General features: G+C 41.6%; 1 protein-coding gene across 1 annotated transcript; it reads right to left on the bottom strand.

The window, feature by feature from the left end:
- Window positions 1-22,045: 22,045 nt before the first annotated feature.
- LOC308405122 (histone H1-like) lies at window positions 22,046-24,675 on the bottom strand. Its single transcript, XM_080895554.1, has one exon. It carries the CDS (start codon window positions 24,034-24,036, stop codon window positions 23,623-23,625), a length of 414 nt encoding a protein of 137 aa, XP_080751680.1. The 5' UTR covers window positions 24,037-24,675; the 3' UTR covers window positions 22,046-23,622.
- Between the last annotated feature and the right edge of the window lie 3,128 nt (window positions 24,676-27,803).

Genomic DNA, 27,803 nt, shown 5'->3' with positions numbered 1-27,803 from the left:
CTCACACACACAACTGAAACGCTCTCACACACACAACTGAAAAACCAAGTCATTTCAGTTGAACAGGAAGGCATTTCAGTTGAACAGGAAGGCATTTCAGTTAAACAGGAAGGCATTTCAGTTGAACAGGAAGTTAATTCTTGACAAGGAAACTGAAGGAAAAAGTGTTAGATTTCAAACAAACCACTACACAGATGTCTACTCAGCAACCTGTTAGTTAGGGGTGGGTTTTTATAATCGATTTATTGATTAAAATCGATTCTGGCTTGGATAACGTGAAATCGATTCATTAAAATCCTGAATCGATTTTTTAATATAAATTTATTTTACCCGAAATGCCAGAATCTCTGGTGAAACCTCACAAAATTTCAACAACCACCAAACAGCTAAGACAGTAAATGAGAGCAGGTACACGGCTTCTGCACAAAGACGTAAACACACAGCGCGGACCCGCGGATCAGAATCAGTGAGATGTCGCCTTTCTCACCCGACAGCACGGACACGGTCGGGGCTGAAAGCCGACAGCTCGCTGACTCTGATCTGTCGGCAGGTCCGCGCTTTGTTTTCACCCCGTTTTTGCGCCGATTCTAAAGCTGTTAGTTTTATCTCTCTCCAAACAATATTGACTGAACCAGCAGCAAAAGAAGATCCAAACTGCGCTTCACATAAACATCGTCATGAATTCCCTCACTGTTTTGCTTCCACCACGATAAAATCGCACGTCATGCACAGCCCTCTCTTTCTCTCTCTCTGTACTTCAAGAACAGTTTCCCGTCTAAAAATCTGTTTTCTGTATTATTCGCTTGCTTGTTATGCACAAGTCTACTGTTGTTTACAGCGCAGTCGGCCGCTGTTTTTTTTTTTCCATTTTACATACTTCCGAAAAGAAAACCTAATTTCTGCCGTTCAATACTGAATAAATTTAAACTTTTTAAAATTATGCAAAATGCAAAACGTTAGCCGTGTCTCTAATAAAACCGCTGTAACGTCAGAGGTAACGTTCATATGGTTTTCTTTCGTTTTTGATGTACTGCAGAATATTTTTTATAAAATCCCAGGCCAGGAAAACCACCTTCATGTTTTTATGTGTTTTATCTTCAGCTACTTTGACACAAAGGCATCTGCTGTGATGCTCACACCTTTGATAAAGTCTTGCGTGTGTCAGCTTCCTTTTTTTAAATACAAAAATATGTAAATGTACTGATCTGAATTATAATATTTCTGACTGTCAAAATTCCCCATAATCAAATCGAATTGAATTGAATCGAATCGTGGAACAAATCGATTCTGGACCTTAGTGAGACAGCTGCATTACTTAACAATATATTAGCCTCAGCATAAGTCAAAATTTTGAATAGCGGGAGACGTGCATTATCCTGGTTTTTTTTTTGGCATATGTGTTTTTTGTCTTTTTTAGCAAAGAAAAATATCTTAAAATCATCAATAAAACCAGGGAGAGAAGGCTTAGCGTTCCTCCATTTAGCACAATGGATATGATATTTACTCAAAAGTATGATGATGTTAATAATGTCTGAGACATCCAATGCTAGATGATCCATATAAAAAAATTATGATGTAATTCAAACAGTGGCACATCATTAATATTTAGGGAAATCCATTTTTTTAAGTTGCACCAAATACATTGTGTGATAGGGCATAGGAAAAAAAAAGATGTTCTAGGGTTTCATTTTCATCAGTACAAAAAGAACACTGATCCACCTCAAAGCCAAATCTCTTTTTTTAGAAATTCTGCCACAGTATTAGTTTTGTTTAAAGTGTGTTTCTTTAACTTTAGGTAGAATAGGCTATTTCATAAATTTTTAGTATGCTTTATCCAGTGTAACTAAATTAGAACCATGCCATGTAACCATTCTGTTGTAACTATGAAATATTTTGTCTTTGAAGAAACTACTAACAAATTTCTTATTGCATTTTTATCAAACAGCTGACATTGCCCTAGCAATAAATTTGGGAGCACTGATGAGAAATTATTGTATATCATAAAAATTTTAATCAAATGAAGCAGAGGCAGTGGGACCAGTTCACAAAATTTGTTATATTCTCTTTGAGAACAGTTTAGACAATATTTTTCTGAAAAGTCTGTGTAACTTAGAATGACACCGTTATCATCCAACAAATCTGTTATGAATATAATATTTTTGTTCAAACCAGTCACTCTTGAAAATTGATTTTTGATTAAGTGTTATTACCCTATTATTCCATAAGGTTGAATTATGGGGAGAAGTTGTGGGTAAATCTCATTTTCCCAAAAATGCAACGTCTGTTTTGGAAAGTTTGATATCTTTATGGGGATTTTATTTGCCGCAAAATCACATTTCAAAATAAATTCTAATCCTGTATACTATTTTATTAAACAAGAATCATGGGATGTGGAGCTAAGTAGAGTCTGGCTGTGACAGACAAGATTTTAACCATTTAATTCTAAGGGTGCCAACCATAAATTCCAATTCTGGAGTTTTGATACCACCTTTATTGTATCCCTTCACAAGCTGAGATCTTTCTATGTAATGGGTTTTATTCCTCCACAAAAATTCGAACACATTTCTATTTATGGTTTTCATGGTATTTATCGTTTTTTTATTTCTTATATTGTTTACGTGGCGCAAAAAAGGTTGGGGACTGCTGTACTGAGTAGAAATCCTTGTAGTGTTTTGAAATATACCACTTTTTCCATCAGTTTCCTTGTCAGGAAACAACTTCCTGTTCAGCAGAAATGCCTCTGGTTTCAGTGGTGTGTGTGAGAGCGTTTCAGTAGTGTGTGTGAGAGCGTTTCAGTAGTGTGTGTGAGAGCGTTTCAGTAGTGTGTGTGAGAGCGTTTCAGTGGTGTGTGTGAGAGCGTTTCAGTAGTGTGTGTGTGAGAGCGTTTCAGTAGTGTGTGTGTGAGAGCGTTTCAGTAGTGTGTGTGTGAGAGCGTTTCAGTAGTGTGTGTGAGAGCGTTTCAGTAGTGTGTGTGAGAGCGTTTCAGTAGTGTGTGTGAGAGCGTTTCAGTTGTGTGTGTGAGAGCGTTTCAGTAGTGTGTGTGAGAGCGTTTCAGTAGTGTGTGTGAGAGCGTTTCAGTAGTGTGTGTGAGAGCGTTTCAGTAGTGTGTGTGAGAGCGTTTCAGTAGTGTGTGTGAGAGCTAAAATTTCAGTTGTGTGTGTGAGAGCGTTTCAGTAATAATGTCCCTTACGGCACCTCATACCATAGTTTTGGATCTGCTGCTGAATCTCATTTGCAATGGACTGGGCATCAAATGATTTTATCTCTGCAAGTGCAAGGATACGCTCCTTCACTGCCCCCTCTGACACGTACCTGACACAAACAGCTAACTGCTCTGCCTTTTTATCCCTTGCCTCATCCACCATGATGGAATAGACTTTAGACTTTGTCATTTCAGATACAATGACACTAGTAACTTCCTGGGCACAACAGTCAATCATGTCATTCTGGGATGTTGGTGAGATATACTGTGCATTTGATGGGGGATTATGTTTTTGAAGAAAAGGATCAAACTCCTTCAAAAGCTCCATGCATGCAAGAAAATTCCCTCTGTTTGGGCTGTCTTCACCTTCATCATGGCCACGAAAAGGGAGTCCCTGTCTCCCTAACATAGAGGTGACTGCAACAATTCGTCTGAGATACTCTCTTCTTTCGACTATCTCACTCACATTTGCAGTTGCTATCATCTGTGCAACGTTTCCCTGTTTGCTAGTTCCCTGGTAGCTTTTCCATGTAACAACACTGTCCTTATGTGTTTGTGCCATCTCATGCTTGCCAAAGATGACTAAAGCTTTCTTCCAGTTCTTGCAACCGTTACTGACCAAACTATCATGTTTGATGTTTTTGCCAAACACTCTACATGGGAAGCAGAAAGCTGCACTCTGGTTGACTGAATATTCTAACCAGTTGTGCTTTTCAAACCAGCTGTGGTTAAATGCTCGCTTCTGTGTACCAAACGTATCATGTGGATAGCTCTTCAGCTTCACCTGTCTGGGCCCTGTGTCTTTGTCACCTAAATCAAACCCTGTAGTAGAATGAGTTGCTGCAGCTGCTTCATCATTTTCCCTCTCTTGGCCTGTTTGCTCTCCTCTCTCTGTAATAACTTGATCTTCCTCTGCCTCTCGATCCATTTGCTGCAGCTCCTCTCCTTGCTCTCTCTGACTTGAACTTGCCTGTTGACCTTTTTCTCCCTCAGCCACTCCTTCTGCCTCACCCTTCAAGATACATTAAAACATACTGAATTGTAATGTAAATTGCTAATATCATGACTTCTGCTCCCGCTCCACAGTAATTTGTTGCTCCCAAATATTTTGAAGTTACAAACATTATATTTTGAGCACGCATGTGACTAAAATGGTTGCAATTTAAAGCCCTGAAAAATATTACTAAATTACTTGAATTGAAGTAATATTAAAATAGAACCCTCAAAAATATGTGAGTCAGGCTAATTTGACTTATATATATATATCTCTCTCTCTTTGCTCTCTCCACTTTCTAACCTTGACTCTCCTAAATAAAAGCTCAAGTTAAACAGGTCTTACATGTTGTACCGTGACTGAAATGTTTCATATTTCATATCCATATTGAGTCCCATAAAATTCTAATCAGACTGTCTGCATCACAAATGACTCCATCCTTTGACTCACCTCTCTCTCCCCTCTGCCTCTCTGTGCTCCTCTGCCCTGACTCCTACAGGTTAATGGGGATGGAGTGATTATTATTATTATTTCCACTGATGATAACCATACCTGAATGAGCTCAGCTGGATTTTTCAGAGCTAAAACGAGTGACAGAAATTAAAATTATGCTAACAATTTAACTTAGTGCGCTAGCCAGGTTTTTATTTACAAAATGGGGAACACCTGGTTCATTATTTACATGGGATTCTCTGCTGTTAGCTGGAGCTAACTAATTGTTACTACCAGCCAGTGATGAAGACTTACTTTCTTGAAAAACTTGAGTATATCCATGATTTCTTGCCGTTTGCCACATGTACGCTAGTGTGTCCGCAGGTGTATACGAGCGGAGTGTAAAGTAGCAGTGAAAACGAGGACTGGATTTTCAGTCATGTGGATGTCCCCTGTGAACAACTGGAACGGATTGGATAACGAAGCACTGACGCTACCTTAACAATGTAAAGCGAAAGGGACCAACCGAGTTATGATCATATTTGTGTGAATAGCGACAGGTTTATATTATTATTTCTTTAAACTCATATTCCTGCATCTTTATATTGAATTTGTCTGCAAGTTCTGTAAAAAAAAAATCGAATAAGTTAAAAACAAAAAACCCCACCAAATTATTTAGGGGGGCTTAAGAATATTTTAGGGAGGCTTCAGCACCCCTAAAATAGGCGGATGGATGGGTCTGTCTGTCTGTCTGTCTGTCTGTCTGTCTATCTGTCTATCTGTCTATCTGTCTATCTATCTATCTATCTATCTATCTATCTATCTATCTATCTATCTATCTATCTATCTATCCATCTATCCATCTATCCATCTATCCATCTATCCATCTATCCATCTATCCATCTATCCATCCATCCATACATGCATACGCACGCCCCTGCGGGCGGTTTATCCTTCAAGCTCGGGTCCTCTACCAGAGGCCTGGGAGCTTGAGGGTCCTGCGCAGTATCTTAGCTGTTCCCAGAACTGCGCTCTTCTGGACAGAGATCTCCGATGTTATTCCCAGGATCTGCTGGAGCCACTCGCCTAGTTTGGGAGTCACCACACCTAGTGCTCCGATTACCTTCCGTTACCTTCACCCTCCACATCCTCTCGAGCTCTTCTCTGAGCCCTTGGTATTTCTCCAGCTTCTCGTGTTCCTTCTTCCTGATATTGCTGTCATCGATCACTACGGCCGTCTTCTTCTGTTTGTCTACCACCACTATGTCCGGTTCGTTAGCCACCACCATTTTGTCCGTCTGTATCTGGAAGTCCCACAGGATCTTAGCTCGGTCATTCTCCACCACCCTAGGGGGCATCTCCCATTTTGACCTCGGGACTTCCAGGTTATACTCAGCACAGATGTTCCTGTACACTATGCCGGCCACTTGGTTATGGCGTTCCATGTATGCCTTGCCTGCTAGCATCTTGCACCCTGCTGTTATGTGCTGGATTGTCTCTGGGGCATCTTTACACAGCCTGCACCTGGGGTCTTGCCTGGTGTGATAGACCCGAGCCTCTATGGATCTTGTGCTCAGTGCTTGTTCCTGTGCTGCCATGATTAGTGCCTCCGTGCTGTCTTTCAGTCCAGCTTTGTCCAGCCACGGTATGTACCAGTGTGGGCTAGTGTGGATGTAGCCATAGACAGAGACAACCATTCGCACTCACATTCACACCTGTGGGCAATTGACCTACCCCCACAAACTGCATGTCTTTGGACTGTGAGAGGAAGCCAGAGTACCCGGGGAGAACCACATGCAAAGAGGGGAGAACATGCAAAAGTTGCTCAATTGAGGATGAAAAATGTTTTCTCACATTTATTTGTAATCTATACTGCGCTAGATGACATAACTTATGACATGGATATGAGGTTTGACTCATTCTGTGTCTAAGGTCGTGATTACATTAAATCTGCAATCCTTTGTTCTGTTGTTAATCCACCCGCTCGGGATGTTATCTCTTCTAGAGTAAATTCAAACTGTAGCAATAAATGCAGCTGGGTGAGGTGGAGACAATGTGGACTTAGACTCCTGTTGGAGAAACAGGGTCTAAAAGAGGGATTCCCATTAAATTGTACACACCAAATTCATAGAAATGGTGCAGCAGGGAGAAGTAGACATGGGGTGTATACACATGTCTGTATGTGTGTGGTCTGTTAATAGAGAAAACAGTAGCACATGTTAGTTAAGCAATTTTGATTCTCCCAAAAATCATTAATGTATATATAGTTTGCATAACCCTTGTTGAACAATGAACTGGTAAATGTGAACAAATTAACACATTCAGACAGACTCATCAGGTAACTCAAGAACATTCATTAGACTATCTAGACTAGCATATTAATGCGACCCACCACATGGAATTGTTACATCCCCCAGGAGGATGTTACTACTTCCTACTAACTCTTTGTTTTGTCTAGGCTCCACCTCCTCTGTCCTGATTGGATGCTGCTCAGAGTCCAGCTAATTAGCAGATTGTTAATCAGCAGAGCACTACTTAAGGCCTGTGAAGCTGTGTTTCTGGGCCCTTTGGCCATTTTGAGTGCCATACCTGTGCAGGCTTGCATGCCTTTGTGACTTGTATGTGCATTTTAGTTTTCATGTTCAGACTGCCTGTAGGGGAGAGCTGCCTTTTGTTTTGACACCCTGTTTTCTCCTGTTTATGTGTTGTTAGGTAGGTTATGGTTATAGGTTGTATATTTTGTTTTCTTTGGAGTTAGGTAAGTTTCTTTTATTTTCACATCAGGGATGTTTTGTTTGTTATGTTGGCCTTGGCTCTCCCTGAAGTTAACTCTCAGTCTGTACCAAAATGTCATCACTAGCATTAAATAAACCTTAATAATAAATAAGTTACCATCTTGGCTCCTCCTTCACTATTTACCTTTATGTTCGTCCCTTCAAACACCCTAGACTAGCCAGGGGACGTAACAGAATGTAAAGATAGTTAGCCTCGAAAACAGCTCAACACAAATTATAGGACTTGGAATAAACTATCAACACAAAGATCCTGACAGGCAATAAATCTATTACTACTCACAGCTTCATAAAGACACAGAAGGACATGTCCAATTCATGGCAAGCCTCGGAATCACTAGTTAAGCTGGCTGCTGTAGCTGGAAGACACCAGTCCTGTGACTGTAATTAACCTCTTCACCACAAGGTGTCAGTGGTATGCTTCCCAACACAGCTGCCCCCAAATTTCTTTCATGTTATTTAAATTTATTTAGGCATTAGCAGTGTTGGTAAGTTACTTTGAAAAAGTAATTATTTATAGTTACTAGTTACTTCTTCAAAAAAGTCACTGAGTTAGTAACTAAGTTACAAGATTCTAAAAGTATTTAATTATTTGAAAAGTAACTATTGCGTTGCTTAAAAAAAAAAAAAAACTCTCGGGTCCAGGGTATAAATGGCCATTTCAAACTACTGTTGATTTTACCTCTATATTTCACCTTTAAAAACTCTTTACTGATACCAAACTCTTTGTTTGGTATCATTTTTTTCAACACAACCTCACGTGTCTGAATTTACAGTTATGATTTCATTTTGACATACTGTATTAACACAGTTGATCTAAAATCAGGCAAAAAACATAAAATCCGATCAGAAAAAGTTATATTTTTTACTGTAACAACCACAAACATGTTTATTAAGTCATATTTCATAACTTTAAATGCGAATATAAATTGTCAATTTTAAAATCTTCTGCTCAAGTTTTGCAAACAACAAAGTTATTTGCAGCCATTTACTTTTTACCCTATTTTTTTAATAACCACTTCAAACTATTTACATAACAATCAGGTGTTCTGCATTAAATAAGATGCTACAGAAATTATTTGTGCCACTCCAAAAAAATAATTTCTGTTCACTATAAATGAGAACATCAAAGCCTGATTGCTGGCCTGACAGCAGGTGTTTGTTTTGTTTTTTGGTTTTTTTGGTCACAAGCAGAGAGTGCTTGCTAACGCTGTCCTTAGACAGTGCGAAACGTAACAAAACTATTCAGGAAACCACCGTGTATATTGTTTGTCATGACTCTGGTTTTACGTGGCCTATTAGCACAATTTAAAAACTGGTATATATCACCTTGTTGCTTTGTCATCTTAAAGTGGTCATGTGCTTGGCTTACCACGACTACTTTATTCTTCCTCAGTCAAACAGCACTCGTGCGACTAATTTGCCCCCTAGCTCCAGGTGTTGTGCCAGAAAGTGATTGCCGTCCGTGGAAGTTAAAACGGTAACGTGACTGCACTGCATTTTCTTCTTAGTAATGGTAACAGCATTGGAATGATAGAAGTAGTAATTAGTTAGATTACTGGTTAGTGAAAAAAGTAACGCTTGTTACTTGTAATGTCGTTATTCCTGCGCTGGGCATTAGAACTACTTGGACATAGGTTTTATCTTTGGCCTTTACTGCAGCAGTCTGGATCACTCAATCTGGTCCAGTGAAAGTGTTTGCTATAGTACCCATAGGCCAGAGGGCTCCCGGAAATTGAGGCCTGTTCCATTGTGACTTCCTTTCCATCTGTTCTCTACTTCGGCCGCTCCATAAACATGGTAGGTGTGATATTCACAAGAGTGTTGTGTCTTGTGTGAAAAACTACGCTACCTAGTGGATACTTAATTAAATAAAAAATAATCAGCAGGGAAGCAATGTAATGGTCACATGTATCTGTGTGGTGCAATCAGCAATGAAGTTTCTGTTATGTTGACACCAGGGTCATCTTCTTATAAACACCAGAAACCCTACAGTAGTTAATAGCAAATTAAGGCAGCCCAGGTGTTATCTGAGAAAACTCAGCTGCCGCCATTTTCTCTTTCCTGGTAGATTGCTGGATTTATAGAAAGCTGGAGGTAATGAAGAATCCCATCGCTCCGTGAGAGGGATGCTGGGTGTAATGGGATCGAGATTAGCTATGTCAAATGATATGTATGCAAGATTTTGGCATTTAGAATACCTTCCACTTCCACAAGAGCAGTATTTAGAATATGCTCTGGGACTGACTGCTTCACTATTACCTTAATACCTCTATATCATACAAAATGTATGCAATATATATGAATCCTATTCTACTGTCAAAAGACTATCCCAGGCTTTAAAATGGTGCCATATATAGAGAGATTTAACTGTTTAATTTTTGTTCAGTGCCATTTGTAGTGGACTGCAGAATTTATTAACTCCTGTTTTCAACCTATTCTCTGACTGGCTGGAGCAGCATCTAATAACCAACTCGCAAAATAAAACGAAAACACCAGACATTATGATACAGACTTAAAATTTGCACCAATGTTTTTTTTCTAAATTCTATATGAGAAAAGTGAGCGCGAGAGCAGAGACGTCAAGGCTCTAGTTACAGCAGTGCAAGTAAACAAACAATAAATATAAGAAGAGTAAGACAATAAATATACACTTTAGGACTAGGGGTAAAGGGATCAAGGGAGTGTTTGGCCAGGGTGCCAAACAGGCTAGGACCGCCGCTGCTAGTAACGCTCTGTTGCTGACAGGGACACATGTGGAACTGATATTCAGGGTGTTATTAGGTGCAAGTCTTTTGTTTGCTTTACTGTGTGAGCAATATGACATTGTTTGACTGTTCAAAAGTTTTTAGAGCATGCGTTTGCTTTATAATCCTGTAAACCAGTGGTTCTCAAACTGTGGTATGGGTACCACTGGTGCTATATGGGCTCCCTCTAGTGGTATGGGAAGCCTCCCCAAAAATTGTTATGATTAAATAATATACCATTTACTGATTGAGGGATTTCTGAAAAATTAAAACGTACAGCTCTGCTTCACTTCCGACACAAATGAAAGCAGAAAACTAAACAGCAGTGACGTTTGTAGGGTTACTGAAATTGGAGTAGCTGGTATCAATGGCGTGTCCAGCGGGGTGGCCTGGGGGGGCACAGGCCACCCCCCCCCAACCAGACTGGCCACCCCAGGTGCCACCCCAAAGGCAAAACAATAAAATTCAATCAAATATCAAATGTCCGATTATGTTTTCACGGTGACGCTCAGATATCCGAGTGTAAGTGAATGCAGCATCGGCTTCTGCGCTATGTGCATCACGTTAGCAAAGGTAGGAGAGCCAAGCACGAAAGACGTCACTGCAGGAAACAATTTTTCGGTGAAAGAAAATGAGGACAGAATAAATGTCCCGGTAAGTAATATTAAGTTTGTTGAGTTTAGTAAACTTCGGTGAAATTAGAATACCAAGGAAAAAATTACACTTAAAGAATTATTGCAGCCGTGGAATATTTCAGACAGTATGCTACAGAGGGGAGCTAACATAAGAGTTATGAGTTATAAGATGTAAGGTAAGTCATAACATTGCTGTATGGAGCTGCAGATTTGGTTGCAGGTTAACATAGCTGGACTGGCCATCGGGCTTATTTGACTTATTTTTTATTTTTTTTGTAACGGCATGAACAATGAGAGGTGGTGGATTGGCCAGATGCAGGTCGATGTGTAGAAATAACTCCGTTGTTTGGTGGTGGCTATGGCGGGGCTTCCACAGAGGCAGCAGGTGGATGAGGGAAGGGGAGGCAGGAGGAGAGCCCCGAGGCAGCCGCCAGTCCGAGTGTCAGGTGAACTGAACTTCAGGTAAGAAGTTATGACCTGCAGTCTATCTGGGTCAGATATGAACTAAGTTTAGGTGGAGTTTATTTTCGTTGTGCTGACTTTTTACTGTCAGTTGCAATAACTCATACTGCGTTCTAGCCAGCTTGGAGTTTTTATACAGCTGTTCGGTTGCTATGATGTTACTGATAGTGAACTTTATTTTATTCATAAGGTTAGTTAGTAGAGTTGCCAACGGCTCCTTAAAAAAATGGAATGGTCCCTCAATCAGAGAAAATATTACACGTTTCGTATTGAGCTGAGAAGAGACGCAGTTTGTCCCGAACTTCAGCTAGAATGGAAAAAGACACAAAGCTGGATTTATTCTGTCTTTACGCTGCACAGCTGCCTCTTCTCTCATCCTGCCTCTCCTGTTGCTACTTCAATCATGAAACTGATCGATGATCAGCTGATCGGCTTTTCTCTCTTGTTTGTTTATCGCCCACTTTGCGCCAGAAAGACGAAACCAGCAGATGTTGCGCTAAACAACAGCAGCACGTTTAAGCTTGATCGGCTGTTGTTAGAATTTATTTAATATTTATTTCTAGTATCAGCTGATGTTTGCTGGAGCCACAGCTGTAAAGCTGCTGGTCATGATGTCGGTTTGGATATCTGGTGAGAGGGAAACGTGAAGACCACCCACCAGGATCCTTTTTTATGTAGCTGACAGCTGGTAACTGTGCAGGGGCGGGTCTAGCAAAGTTTTGCCAGGGGGCCAGGTAGGGCATTAACAGGGAAAGGGGGCACAAAGAAATACTTTTCTTTCTTATTCTCATTTAAAATATCTAGCTTTTATTAAATAATTATCTAAATCTTACAACCAAAGTTTTTATCTGACGTAAAATGTATAGAAATCATACATATACCAAAAAGACTGTACATCACTGTCACAACAGGGTTTGTTTTCATTCAAAGGCTTTATGGCTTTAATACCTGGTGGGTCGGTCTGTAGTCAAAATGCCCGATTTTCTGTCCCAGTCCAGCCCTGCAGGTTAATACTGGCAGTGTCACCATGCCAGCTGAATGTATTTCATCATCAGCCAGTGTTGTTCTTTATCAATATTACCAAAGTTTACCATAAGGCAGCATAGAAAGTATTTACTTGCTTTCAGGTTTTATTCAAATATTAGTCTTTTCAGTTGTTTCTCCACTTTTTTCCTGTTTCAAAATCAAACACCAGTTTGTGAGAAGATTATCTTCTTTTTTTAACAGGCAGAGAAAGTTTTACATTGGAACTGGCTAATTTGTCAATTGTTTGCTACAAATGTTCGTATTTTAATATTCAAAAATGTTTTTGCCCAAAACATATGTGCAGTATATGTCAGTAAAAATACTATGCAAATATTGCTGTCCTTGAATGCTGAGTAAACACTGACAAAGCACTGATTGTATCTCTTGTACTTTATCAACGCAGTATCTAAAAACTTTGCACCGTAGTGGTTAAAATCTCATTCTAATAAGAGTTAAAAGTGCATTTGGTTATTAGGTTTATAGGATTATTGAATTATGGTTAAGGGTTGGTAGAAATTTTTTTTTTAAACATTATCTGCCAATTAAATCTGCCACCCTTCTCCAAATCTGTGCCCCTACCTGGCCCCCCCAACAAAATTTTTCTAGACACTTCACTGGCTGGTATATTATGATGCACTACATGCTGGCTAGCGACACAGCTATTTTAGCATAATATAAACATACTGAAGCTGGAGGATGAACGCTAACTTTTTTCCATTCGATAAAAGTTAGCACAAGTGTTCTCAACGGTTAGGGAAAAATGCAATTGCATGGTTGGATGCTGTAAATGGACCAAACTTAAGTTGGGAGAACCACTGAGATAATCCAACTACAATAAGGTGGTTAGTTATTATTTCTTTTCTAGGGGGTCTAGGGGGGGAATAATATTATCAAAATAACTGGAGGAACTATGCTGCCTGCCACAGCCCCATCAAATGAAAAAAAAAAAAAACGTTTGTTTTTTTTGGCACTTGGGGTGGTTATCGTCCATTTATCGTTATCGAGGTTAACTGCTCAATTTATCGTGATATTGATTTTAGGCCATATCGCCCAGCCCTAAGCTGAACCAGTCCTACGCCTGTTTCGAGGTTAGCCAGGCGGCTAATGCTATCTACCGCCTGACTACCGAGGACAGTGACGTCATCAGCGAGAGACCGGTGACCAGCATCGCGGAGCATGATGTCCGAGCGGCATTGAGGAGAGTAAACACAAGAAAAGCGGCAGGGCCAGACGGCATCACCGGCCGTCTGCTGCGCTGCTGTGCTGACCAGCTAGCAGGTGTGTTCACTTCCATCTTCAACTAGTCCCTGGCGAAGTCTGTGGTCCCCACATGCTTCAAAAGATCCACCATCATTCCTGTGCCCAAGAACAGCAAACCCTCATCCCTGAACGATTACCGGCCAGTTGCACTGACCTCGGTAGTAATGAGGGTGTTTGAGAGGCTGCTGAAGAACATCATCTCCTCTTCCATCCCAGACACCACAGATCTGCTCCAGTTCGCCTACCGACCCAACAGATCCACTGAGGACGCCATCGCCCATGTCCTGCACACCACCCTCAGCCATGTGCACAAGAAACAGGGCAACTAAATGAGAATGCTGTTTGTTGATTACAGTTCAGCATTTAACACAATAGTACCCAGCAGACCATTCACAAAGCTGAGGGATCTAGGACTCAACAGCCGCCTGTGTGCATGGGTGTTGGACTTCCTCACTGGCAGAACTCAGGTGATGCGTCTCTAACAGCATCACCATCAACACAAGAGCACCACAGGGATGTGTCCTCTCGCCACTGCTCTACTCCCTCTACACTTCAGACTGTGTGGCCACCCACGGCTCCAACACCATTGTGAAGTTTGCTGACGACGCAGTGGTGTTGGGTGCCATCTCCAACAACGATGAGGCGGCCTACATCTCCAGCTGAACGTTGGCAAGACCAAGGAGCTGGTGGTGGACTTCAGAAGGAGTCAGCACAGAGACTACATGCCCATTATCATCAATGGAGCTCCAGTGGAGAGGGTGCAGTCCTTCAAGTATCTCGGTGTCCACATCTCCTCAGACCTGACATGGTCTGCCCACATTCAGGTCCAGACCAAAAAGGCTAGGCAGCGCCTGTACCACCTACGATAACTGAGGAAGTTCAGGGTCTCTCCAAAGATCCTCAGGATTTTCTATACAGGCGCTGTGGAGAGCATCCTCACACAGAACATGACATCGTGGTTTGGGAACAGCTGTGTGAAGGACCAAAAAGCTCTCCAGAGAGTGATCCGTACAGCAGAACGCTGCTGCAGGATTGCTCTCCCCCCGCTTCAGGACACCTACACCAGGAGATGCCGGACTAGAGCAGCGCAGATACTGAAGGACCCGTCCCATCCTGGCAACGAACTGTTCCAACTTCTGCAATCCGGCAGAAGGTTCCGCATCATCCGGGCAAGGACAGAGAGACTCAAGAGGAGCTTCTATCCCCAAGCCATCTGGGCCCTAAACCAATTTTATGTTTATGTTTATTTTACTTTTTATGACAATTAAAATGAATAGCATTCATATAAAAAATAAAATTGTCTCATGTAAACTGTATATGTTATTAAATACTACTATAATGCTGGTCATGCCCATATGGAAAAGAAACAGTAAAATCTTATAAAAGACTTGCATAAGATGTGGCCTACTTCATATAGTGAATCATATAAGGCTTATAGGATTTACTCATGAAAGTGGCCACTTTCTCATTACTTTCATATATTGTTTTAGGAAGTATCCAAAACATACAAGTTTCATTTATATAATTTTTCAAGGGATCTTATATCTGTTTTAACACTTGTATGCTTTTCATACAAGTTTCACACAAGACAGATAGAAACTTTATAAGATTTATATATATATCTTTTCCATATGGGTAGGGAGCCATATGTTTTATGAGGTGGTACTCATTGTGAAAAGTTTGAGAACCACAGCTGTAAACAAAGCAGCACTTCTGAGCTGCTTCAGCAGGCAGGCCACACCTTTTTCTCATCCTATAACACGTGATTTATTCTCAGAAACATTATCCATGCTTGATACAATATCTTCCCAGTACAGGGGCAGGACTATGTGTCAACTGAGGTCAATTTGTTGGGGAGGACAATTTGCAGGTTACAGAAAATGCTTCTTCTCATAAGGTTGCTTCTCGTGTATTGAATCAAAAATATATTAATCTTAGCATATTGTTTAGGGTCAGGAACGTACCCACTGTTCTCTCTGCTCCCCGGCTATAGAGGACACCCTGCTTTCTCCACCATGGTTTCAAAACTCCGCAGCCAAATACTATTATCATTGAGAAACACTGGTAAACATTATAAACTCATTTTCACATTTAGAATAATATAATTTAACAAAGGCTAATATTTGCTATGCAAATAAAAAAATTTGATTGTCAGGTTCTTTCACTGTCAAAGGAAGGGTTAAGTGGTGGTCAGAGTGAGAGAGAAACCACTCCCCCCAATAAGAATTACTTACAACCTGAACAGAAACTAAACTAAATTTCACTTCTATCTGACCATCACAGAATGCAGATCCTTGCGCTGATCCTTGGGATCCTGCTGCTCCCTAAAAGCAAGTTTTTCCTTGGTTATCTGTTCTTTAACATTTTAAAGAAAGTTCTGTCATTTCAATGAAACTTTTTTTTTATTGCTTTTACATCATGTTATTTACAACCCAGCAAAAAATGTGTCTACTTCCTACAAATGATTGTACTATTTATTGTACTTTTAGCCCTTTGTTTGAATCTATTTATTTTAGTTGGAGTTTCAGGATTTGTCCATACGGTTAATGCAAGAAAAGTTGATTTAACTCCTTATTTAAATGTATTTTATCAGCATGTCCATTGGAATGTTATGAATGCATACCAGGACCATCTGGAAGCTGCAATGAGACAACAAAAGAATGTCCATCCAATACTCAGTGTGGTTCAGTCAGAATGATTTCAAATATGGGTAAAATGGTATTTTATAGTTCTTCTATTATTTTTTGAAGTGACCGAGTTTACAATGGTTCCTCTTTGGTTTCAGGTGGTTCAGAATTTAAATTTATGGGGAGAACTTGTGTTACGCCTGATCAGTGCTTCAGTGGCTCAGTCAACTTTGGATTTGCCCAAGTTGTAATTAACAGCAAGTGTTGCACCTCTGATCTGTGCAACTCTCAAGATGTCCCTGGTAATTTACAACATGTTTCTTGGTATTTTGAAATAGTATTTCCTGTTGTGATAAAGAAGTAGATTTTATTAATATTGTGGAAAAAGTTACAAAGTGAGCCAGGTTTAGGAAAATTAATTTTTTCTCAATCACTGAGTTCTCCTGATGGATGAGGATTAAAGCATCCAGTATTTGCATATCTGATGTTTTTTGGCACTTTGATAAAATAATCAAGGAAACAAATATGACATATATATTTGTGCTTCATAGATTGGAGCATACCCTCGCCAAATGGGAAAAAATGCTCGCAATGTGATGGAAATGACTGCACCAAAACTTTAACCTGCAACAGAAATGAGGACTACTGCATCTCAGCAGCAGGTAACAGGCCTAGAACATTAAGTTTCTGTATGTTTCTTTTCTGCTTAGAGGAATATTCAGTGATTCCTTTTTTAAAACTTGCAGCACAGTAGAATAATTTTTGTTTTCTCAGTGAATGCAGGAGGGGAAACTACTAAAGTAAAGGGCTGCGCCTCCAAGATGATTTGTTCAAACACACAAACTGCACAGCTCTCAGGAATCATTGGAGGAGAAGTCAGCTGCTGCCAGGGTGACCTCTGCAACAGTGATACAACAACAGCGTCACAGCCCAGCAGCACAACTGCTGGCACAACAACAGCATCACAGCCCAGCAGTACAACTGCTGGCACAACAACAGCATCAAAGCCCAGCAGCACAACTGCTGGCACAACAACAGCATCAAAGCCCAGCAGCACAACTGCTGGCACAACAACAGGATCACAGCCCAGCAGCACAACTGCTGGCAAATCAACAAGTACCATCCTTGTATGCTTTGTGGCACCACTGATCGCTTTGGTCTTGTTCTCTTAGCTGATGAAAAAAAAATAGCACAGCCCAGTTTTTCTTTAAACCTTCACAATACTTCCACATATTCACCAAGAGTTCGCTCAAAAAATATAAAGTTTCATAAACAACAGTCTTTTTATTTTTTCTCAAATTTTAAAATTTGCTCCTTTAAAAAAAATGTACTTTATGGATTTGTGCTTTCTTTAACATTTCTAAAACATTTTGAACTGATACTCGAAGGTTAAAATGAAAAAAAAAACATCAGGCAAATCTTGTAAATGAAACAAATGCATAAAAATAGTGTCAAAAAGTGCAAAGTATGTATACTCATTATTATGTCCCTTGAAATCTCCCAGCAGCTAGTGTCCTTCCAGGAATGACACGAACATTGAAGATGCAGATGTACAGTCAGTTTTCATTTGAATGTGACAACTTCAGTCTTCCTTTAGATCTTTTATTTATTTATATATATATATATATATATATATATATATATATATATATATATATATATATATATATATATATATATATATATATATATATATATACATACATACATACATACATACATACATACATACATACATACATACATACATATATATATATATATATATATATATATATATATATATATATATATATATATATATATATATATGTAAAACACCCAGCACGCCCCTGCGGGCGGTTTATCCTTCAAGCTCGGGTCCTCTACCAGAGGCCTGGGAGCTTGAGGGTCCTGCGCAGTATCTTAGCTGTTCCCAGGACTGCGCTCTTCTGGACAGAGATCTCCGATGTTGTTCCCGGGATCTGCTGGAGCCACTCGCCTAGCTTGGGAGTCACCGCACCTAGTGCTCCGATTACCACGGGGACCACCGTTACCTTCACCCTCCACATCCTCTCGAGCTCTTCTCTGAGCCCTTGGTATTTCTCCAGCTTCTCGTGTTCCTTCTTCCTGATATTGCTGTCATTCGGAACCGCTACATCGATCACTACGGCCGTCTTCTTCTGTTTGTCTACCACCACTATGTCCGGTTGGTTAGCCACCACCATTTTGTCCGTCTGTATCTGGAAGTCCCACAGGATCTTAGCTCGGTCATTCTCCACCACCCTTGGGGGCATCTCCCATTTTGACCTCGGGACTTCTAGGTTATACTCGGCACAGATGTTCCTGTACACTATGCCGGCCACTTGGTTATGGCGTTCCATGTATGCCTTGCCTGCTAGCATCTTGCACCCTGCTGTTATGTGCTGGATTGTTTCTGGGGCATCTTTACACAGCCTGCACCTGGGGTCTTGCCTGGTGTGATAGACCCCAGCCTCTATGGATCTTGTACTCAGAGCTTGTTCTTGTGCTGCCATGATTAGTGCCTCTGTGCTGTCTTTCAGTCCAGCTTTGTCCAGCCACTGGTAGGTGTTAGGTTTGTAGCATAAACCTATTCGCTGGAACGTTAAGACAATATAATTACACTGCTAAGCAAGACACAAATAGGCAAAGTTCTTCATGTTACTCGTGCACGGGAGAGAACCGGACAACCGCTTGACTCCAGTTGGTCTCGTCCGTCCTCCTGTAACACTGCCCTTTTATTGAGGTTACATGAATATGCATAGGTTCATTAACATACGACGTCTACATACAAACAAAGAGTACCTTGCCTGTGTGTGTGTGTGTGTGTGTGTGTGTGTGTGTGTGTGTGTGTGTGTTGCTGATCAAAGGGTTAAACATCCTTGGTCAGGAAGAGGGTAGCCTCCCCCTCACCCTAGATGGTTCATCCTAGATAACACGGTGAGGAAGTCCTGCAGTTCATCTAAACAAAGAGCACTTAGACTAGAACAGACGTAGCTACGTTAATCCTACCATAAAACAATAAGACACGGTATGACCTCTCATGCTCCCAAAGTGCTGTCTAATACACACAAAGTTTGCAGACTATCAAGGATCAAAACCTCTACCAATCTACAACTAATTACAAAACTCTAAGCATATATAAGTAAATATTTCTAAGCATAAATGACAATCAACAATACAAATCTAACATTTCCCCCCTTTTTGACCTTTATGCTTAAAAAGTTCCCAGGTATGAATACCTCATGTCTGACAGTTTCAATGCAAACCTTTTTATACTCAGCATATGTCAAATCACCCTAAATTACTGAAAAGGTACACAGTTTAATAAATGTATTAGCAGTTACCCCATTCATTGAGCTCATCTCATGGCAAACTACATCTTACGAGCAACCAAAGAAATTGTTAATTTAATAGTGAAACTAAAAAAGTAACATTTTCAAAAACATCTCAGCTTGGTGGTGCTTCCTCCGGGTGTGCACATCACATGTCTCTCTGCAGAGTGGTTTAAGCTCTGCAGGGCGTCATGAATGTCTCTTCCAGTTGTTTCCATCACTGTCCATAGGACCAGAGTCCAAATGTATGTAGAATAGACATTCAAACATACCAGTTGGTTTTGTTGTTCGTCAACATGGGTCTCAGCTATTTCCAAGCTGCAGACCTCTCAGCACTCTAGTTTTATGGCCTCTTACCAGCCCCCATCACCTGACTTCAGACCTTCGTCTTGTGAGGGGGATATTTATGACTCCTTAATTGTCCACGCTCTGCAGAGAAACACCTCTGTGGAAAGGGTGCAGGGTTCAGTTGTCTTACTGCTGTTATGATCCCAGCAGCCTTCAGAGTGTCATCGTATGCACAGTATAGTGGCACAGCATTAGGTGATGTTCATAGGAAACTGCTGTCATCACCACCATAGCTTCTGGTTCCTGTGCTTTCATAGAATCATGATGTCATCCCCGAACTCCTTCTGCGCTGTCGATGGAGCTTGGCACGCTCCCCTCATCCCACGAGTTTTCATGTTCCAACGCTGCTGAAGGTTTAAGGCAGAGCACGTCGTACACCTTAGTTGTCTTCCTCAGCGTCAATATTGAATCTTTCATTTTATTTAAAATCTCCTGGAAGCTCAGTAGCACAGCTCTCTGTGTGATGTCTGCTGTGCTGAAGATGATCTCTGATCCTCCTGAAGCCTCTCTCCTGGCCTCAGCTCCCATCTTGTGGACGATCCTCTCCTCTATTTTGCAGGCAGTTTCATGGTCCTTGCTGTGGCTCCAAGGTCTGATCTCATGATGGGCCCCAACCAGCTTGACCTTTGACCTCAACCACTGCCTGGCTGTCGGCTATGCCTGGAATGGTTCACGCTTCTCACTGGGCCTCTGAAGATTTCTCAGGAGATTACTGCTGCACCTGTATTTCCTTGCTAAGAAGAAAAACTTCTATTTGGAGAGCATGTCAACAATCATCAAACCACATTCTTTAGTTCAGTGAACTTCACTTATAGGCCATCAAAGCCTCATCTGAACATGGATGCACCACTTGCATAGGTTTAATATTTGTAAATAAAACGGCTAATCACACAAATCACTGCAACAATAATAGTAAACATTGTTTAATGTTAATCCTTGCACTCCACCTCTTGACGCATGGACATTCCCATGCGTCAACTCACCAAACCTGGATCCCTGTCTTAAAGAAAAAGATTAGCTAGATCATGTCCCAGGCAACATCAGGGCATCTCCTCTGGAGTAGCTCCGTAACCCTGCAATAAAAGATGTTAGCGTGTGTTGCATATTAAGTTTGCTTAACACCTGGCTCTCCCAGGAGCCTGCATACACACCATCACGGCCTGGAAAGCAAAATCTGGAAGTGAAATCAAACTTCATACCTGTAAACAATTGTATCATAAGAGTAATAAGCATTCAACATCAGCAAGACAAGTGTCATGTGCAGGTTTTCTCAAATCAGTAACTACAACTATTACCCTAATTCACCTCAGACATGGATTATCCCATGTACTCTGTTAACATTAATGTAATCAGTGACTTCTCTTAAGCAAAGTCACTCCACTCATATATTATTATTATGGGTTCAAAAGTGGCCAGCAAATGAGCCCATAATAAACTATTCCATAAATACCGTAATCTCTTATTTGTTTTACCCATGTCACTTGTCCGCTTCAGCTGAATCTACTACAGCATTCTCAAAGAAACAAACATTAGCAATACACATTGACTGTGGTCAGACACAGGTCAACGGATTCTAGAGGTGCCATAAAACACCATTAAGTTAACACTCGCTGTGGAAACAGTAACACTGGTCTCATCACAGTATGTCTCAAACTATATTAATTTCTCCATCAACATATGCCTGTAACTACAGTTTTCTTCACACATAAACCCAGAAATCTCGTAGTAGAGAAACATTAGCCAGTATTCCTATAAATCACATGATCAAACACATGAAGAACCGTAATGCTGTAAAAACGAAAATGCAAATGTTAGCGCTTGCGCAGGCGTATGCATACTTTGTCACAGATATCTCTGTGAGCACACAAGCTAGTGAATGACGCACACATAGTAAATTCACAGACACAGAAAATGGCATTTAAAATGTTAAATCATCATGCAACCTCGAGTGTTGCTGTCATCTTTCTGCTCCTGTAAAGGGAAGCACACACAGACTCATCTGCACCCCTGCCAGGCGGGGGTCAACTTCACACAGTCGTGTTACATCAGTAAAGTCTTGTCAGCTTTTGTCAGCTTTTACCAGTCAGTCAGTTTGTTTTCCTTTCACTCACTCATTCATGCATTCATTCTTTCTTTCTTTGCTGATAGTGGAACCTATCGTCGCATTTAGTTTCCACTCTCAGCAAAATGACGTCATTTCAAAAAGAAAAAGAAGAACTTTAGTTTGGATTACATCGCTGAATCCTTTTGGACTGGGACTGTCATTTAATAATTGTCCCAAATAAGTGGCTTTCTCCAGAGTCCATTTAAATGTGGAGAACTCACTTGGCACAATTTTCTCGACGACGTGTAGCGCTTTTAATTCCCGACGTGCAGATCTGCTTAAAGAACAGAGATTATCAAACAAAACTTTCAGTGCACTGTGAAAGTATCAAAATAAAAAGGCCTTGTTAAGTCATGACACAAGCTCCTCATCTCAGGAGGGTAAATCATACCATTAGCATGGTTTATCATACCATCATACTAATCGGCAGGCTCAACTTCACAACAAAAGAAAAATCATCAGCTAGATTCACTCCAAATCAACCATCAGCTGCACAACACACAACATAATCCTAATGTCTTATTAGCTATGAGTTTAATTACCAGGTCTGTGCTCTTCACTCATTTAGGCCACAGATCTATTTTATTCAATTTTCCTTTTCCCTTCATCATAAAACATGTGACATGCTGTCATGCACTTCACAAAACAGTCTGTTCTGACGTATTCAGAGTTGTGTATCTAAATACAGGATTCACTCGCACATCAAAGCAGGAAACTCAGTGTTTTAGAGTCTCTACTCAACACACAACAACTCCAACACATCTCATTCACTCATACTAGAATTCAGTCACCTTTCATTAATCTAAAACCAATCAACTAATTTGCATATCAGCTATTAACCCACTAAGTTGACAGGACGACAGAAAAGCATGTTCAAAATAGTATCACAAAAGACAATTTCCCTCATACAGTAAATTACATGTGCTGCCTCAATCAAGCAGGAAGCTTCTCCCAATTTACCATTTTAACAACTAAATTTATTGTCTGATCACTGGTTGGTCAAACCAGGATCTTTTTTCTCACAAAAGTTAAATTGTTGTCCTGCAACTTGGAGAGTCAATTTTTTTTCTTTAGGATAAATTCAGCATTTGATAACAAGTGTCTGCTAAATTGACACTATTGTAACACTGATGAAAGACAACAAGCTAATTTTCATTACATGTGTTTGTGTTATTAGGCAGGTCTAATGCATGTCTGTGGAGCTGCATCTCCAGCAGAGCATGTTCTTAAAGCTGCCTTTCCTACACACTTCTCTGCTATTATTTAATCATTTCTTAACTAATGTGCTATGAGTCTTCATGAGTCATTTTGTGTTTGGAATTGTTAGTAGGGTTAATGCATGTTCTGCTTGTGTGTGTGTGATTTTGTATATGTTTCTATTTTCGCAATGTTTCAGACTCCGTCTCAATTTTCCAACTTAAGCAGTCAGTTTTCTTTTCCCCAGGTTTGCTAACCCAAATTTTGATTTCCCACATTAAATAATTCCTATGTGTTCTCACCTAGTCTTCTCACTCTGTTGTCCTCTCCCACTTCAACAGTCCAACAGCCGGCAGTTCTCCTTCAGCTTTGTCCTGTGTCCCACTGTCTCTTCTTGCCATTTTACTCCACAGGTGGCAAATGTCAAACTCCAACTGTTCAGTTCTCCTCAAACGTTTTCTTCACATGCACAGTGAAGTCACAGCCACTCTCACTATTGTCCTCTGATGCGGTTGACTTCGTGCTAGTGGCTGAAGTGCTGCTGCTGCTGCCTTCCTGGGCGACTTCTTAGCAGCTGCTGCCGGTTTCTTGGCTTTGGCCGCGGCGGGCGTCTTAGCTTTGGTCTCAGTAACCCTGTTCATCTTGAAGGATCCGGAGGCCCCGGTGCCCTTGGTCTGCACCAGAGTGCCCTTCGCCACCAGACTCTTGATGGCGGTCTTGACACGGGCCTTGTTCTTGTCCACATCGTAGCCTCCGGCAGCCAGAGCCTTCTTGAGGGCGGCCACGGACAGGCCGTTGCGCTCCTTGGAAGCGGCCACGGCTTTCACAATCAGCTCGCCCACGCTGAGGCTGACCTTCTTGGGCTTGGAAGTCATCGTCTTCTTCTTCTTGGCCTGAACCTCGGCGCAGGGCGCAGGGCGTGTTTATGATGGAGCCTTTCCCACCACAGCGCTGGCACGTTGAACGCATCATGAAGGGTCCATTTCTTTCATGTCGCTAGCCAGCATGCTAGCTGCATGTGGCTTGCCCGAGTCACTCAGTCCTTTTTGAGCATTTCAACATGCTGCCACCGCAGACCCTGGCCTCAGATCCAGCAAGTTTAGCGCGCTGATCTCCAAAAAAGTCCCGAAAGCCAGAAAGACGTCAAATAAGTGTCTCGTGCTAAGCGCTCGAACAAAAACTCCTCTTCACGCCGCCATCTTGCTCGCCCTTCCGTGGAATTCATTCAATCAGACAGGAAGATGGGTTTGCTTTCTTCTTCTGCTGCTTTTGCTTCTGCAGCCTCTGCTCCGATACTGCCGCTGCTGATCAGGTTTTTTCAGGGAAGAGTGAGAGTTTTGAGACAGATCGTGCTATAAATAAGTCAGCCAGAAACTTGGCTTGAACGTTTCCAATTGTTAAACTATAACTTTTCTTCCGACCGCTGCATGTGGAAAATTGATTCAGGTCTGCTTTTCACCTGAAAGTGACAACTAAGACATTTTCATTATTATCATCACTGCTTAATCAACACATATCTCTCTCTCTCTCTCTCTCTCTCTCTCTCTCTCTCTCTCTGTTTTTGTGAACAATCCTTTCTTAAAAGCAGAAAACGAAATTATAGTTGTTTTTTTGGTTGATCAACACAAAACCTTTTTCCTATGATTATTTTTTTCTACAATATAAATTCTCCCTCTTATTCACTCTTTTTTTTTTTTATTTACAATAGCTGGTGACCTGCAAAATCACCGCTGTCACTCACAATCAAAGGCAATTACTCTTGCACAGTGCACAAAAACACTGTGATGTCAGACACATTCACACTCACTTTGTCATCTGCAAAAATAAATCACATGGCTGATGATATGTGCCATGGTGATCCGTAAATATGATCACCAGTTTATTTAACTATTTTTCAACCCAACAAACAAATAATCAAAAACATGATGCTGATGTTATGAACACTCTACACACAAGTCAAGATGCAGGAAAACTGCTCATGGAAACGTTGCACACTCCAGTTATCACAGTTATCATAGCGCTGTTTCCCTCTCTTAGAGTAGTTCTCAGACAGCTCTCGATCTGATAATGTGTAGCCTGCTCATCAGCTCAGAAGAAAAAAAAAAAAAACTGCAACGCAACATCACACAGTAGTTGCTCTGCCCACAGCGGCAAAGTCTTACACTTTCATATTCAACTCAGCTTCTCCATCATGTACTTTTAGATGTTTCATACAGGGTTGAGCATATTAGTTGTTTTCACAGATGTGCTCTATATCTCAACAATGGTTCATAATAAGACGAAAGTCTTCCACACAGGTCAAGTGCCTCTATGCACTTCATTAGTTTAAATATTTATCTATATCACTTCACCTCACATGTCATCGTACTGAATTTAAGCAACCACAAGCGTAATGTAGATGACTTTTAACAACTATCCACCTCAATTACGTCTATGGTCTGGCACACAGGCTGAAGAGTTAACGTTTTGTGTCAGCAAGGGGTGGGGGGACAGCCACCCACCAGAGCATAGCTGCTGATGTGGGCTGGCCTTCTCCACACGCTCTTCAAGGCTGGTGTGTTTTCTGAAAACTTCTAACATTTTAATCTCTTCCATTTTTAAGCCTGCGATTAACCGCACGGCTCAGGTCCGCGTGAAACCCGCGTGACCGCGCTCGCGTGAACCCGCGCAGCTGTGGAGCCGTCGCTCTCTCTCTTTTTTACATAAATACTTTGTGCTGCCAGGAGCAAAGTCCAGCACAAACGTCTGTCTCCCTCCGACTCACTCTTGGTTGCTTAGAAACCCATGATAACAACAACAGTCGGTGTCACAGACCACATGTTCTGCTCCGCACACACTCACACACAACAACAACAACGATGACAACAATGACAACGACAACAAAAACAACACAAAATAGGCCTATCGTCCAGCACAGTCTGGACCCCGCGGAACTTCTCAACGCCCCACAAAGCGGCGGAGAACTCACCTCTAGCCACACAAAGTAGCGAGGAACCTCTTGCTCCACAAAGTAGCAAGGAACCCGGGTATCGCTACACAAAGTAGCGAACTTCTCAACGCCTCACACAGTGGCGGAGACTGCACAACGACACGGTTATAGAGTCGGCCTCTTCTCAACGCCTCACACAGTGGCGGAGACTGCACAACGACACGGTTATAGAGTCGGCCTCTTCTCAACGCCTCACACAGTGGCGGAGACTGCACAACGACACGGTTATAGAGTCGGCCTCTTTAAACTTACTTGGCGTTGCTTAGAGTGTAATATCAGCCCGAATCCCGCCGACCGTCATTCATCGAGGAGAAAAGACAGACCGCGAATCCACAGGAACTTCCTGGCTGACGTCAGTCTTTCAGCGTGCCTCTCCCCCCCTCGGTGAATGCGATTCCAGGGATCCGGCTCTCGAAGGACCAATTAATGTTAGGTTTGTAGCATAAACCTATTCGCTGGAACGTTAAGACAATATAATTACACTGCTAAGCAAGACACAAATAGGCAAAGTTCTTCATGTTACTCGTGCACGGGAGAGAACCGGACAACCGCTTGACTCCAGTTGGTCTCGTCCGTCCTCCTGTAACACTGCCCTTTTATTGAGGTTACATGAATATGCATAGGTTCATTAACATACGACGTCTACATACAAACAAAGAGTACCTTGCCTGCGTGTGTGTGTGTGTGTGTGTGTGTGTGTGTGTGTGTGTGTGTGTGTGTGTGTGTGTGTGTGTGTTGCTGATCAAAGGGTTAAACATCCTTGGTCAGGAAGAGGGTAGCCTCCCCCTCACCCTAGATGGTTCATCCTAGATAACACGGTGAGGAAGTCCTGCAGTTCATCTAAACAAAGAGCACTTAGACTAGAACAGACGTAGCTACGTTAATCCTACCATAAAACAATAAGACACGGTATGACCTCTCATGCTCCCAAAGTGCTGTCTAATACACACAAAGTTTGCAGACTATCAAGGATCAAAACCTCTACCAATCTACAACTAATTACAAAACTCTAAGCATATATAAGTAAATATTTCTAAGCATAAATGACAATCAACAATACAAATCTAACAGTAGGATTTCTGGATATCAGCCACCTCCTCTATCTGCCGGTGGTACATACCGTGCAGGGGCCTGTCCTTCCATGATGGTTCCTCGTCTCCCTCCTCTTTCTTGGGTTTCTGCTGCCTGAGGTATTCACTGAGCACTCGGTCAGTTGGGGCCATCTTCCCAATGTATTCTTGGATGTTCCTTGTCTCATCCTGGACTGTGGTGCTGACACTCACCAGTCCCCGGCCCCCTTCCTTCCGCTTAGCGTACAGCCTCAGGGTGCTGGACTTGGGGTGAAACCCTCCATGCATGGTCAGGAGCTTTCTTGTCTTTATGTCAGTGGCTTCTATCTCCTCCTTTGGCCAGCCTATTACCCCAGCAGGGTACCTGATCACGGGCAGGGCGTATGTGTTGATGGCCCGGATCTTGTTCTTACCATTCAGCTGACTCCTCAGGACTTGCCTGACCCTCTGCAGGTACTTGGTGGTTGCAGCCTTTCTAGCGGCCTCTTCATGGTTCCCATTTGCCTGCGGGATCCCCAGGTACTTGTAACTGTCCTCTATGTCTGCAATGTTGCCTTCTGGTAGTTCAATCCCCTCAGTTCTG

Source organism: Rhamphochromis sp. 'chilingali' (genome assembly GCF_963969265.1).
Source record: "Rhamphochromis sp. 'chilingali' genome assembly, chromosome: 11".
In the NCBI taxonomy this organism is placed as follows: domain Eukaryota; kingdom Metazoa; phylum Chordata; class Actinopteri; order Cichliformes; family Cichlidae; genus Rhamphochromis; species Rhamphochromis sp. 'chilingali'.
This window is presented reverse-complemented; position numbering and strand designations above follow the sequence as displayed.

What these genes read in the sequence shown, in the direction of transcription:
- LOC308405122 (XM_080895554.1), bottom strand. Translation starts at nt 24,036, where the DNA reads ATGACTTCCAAGCCCAAGAAGGTCAGCCTCAGCGTGGGCGAGCTGATT.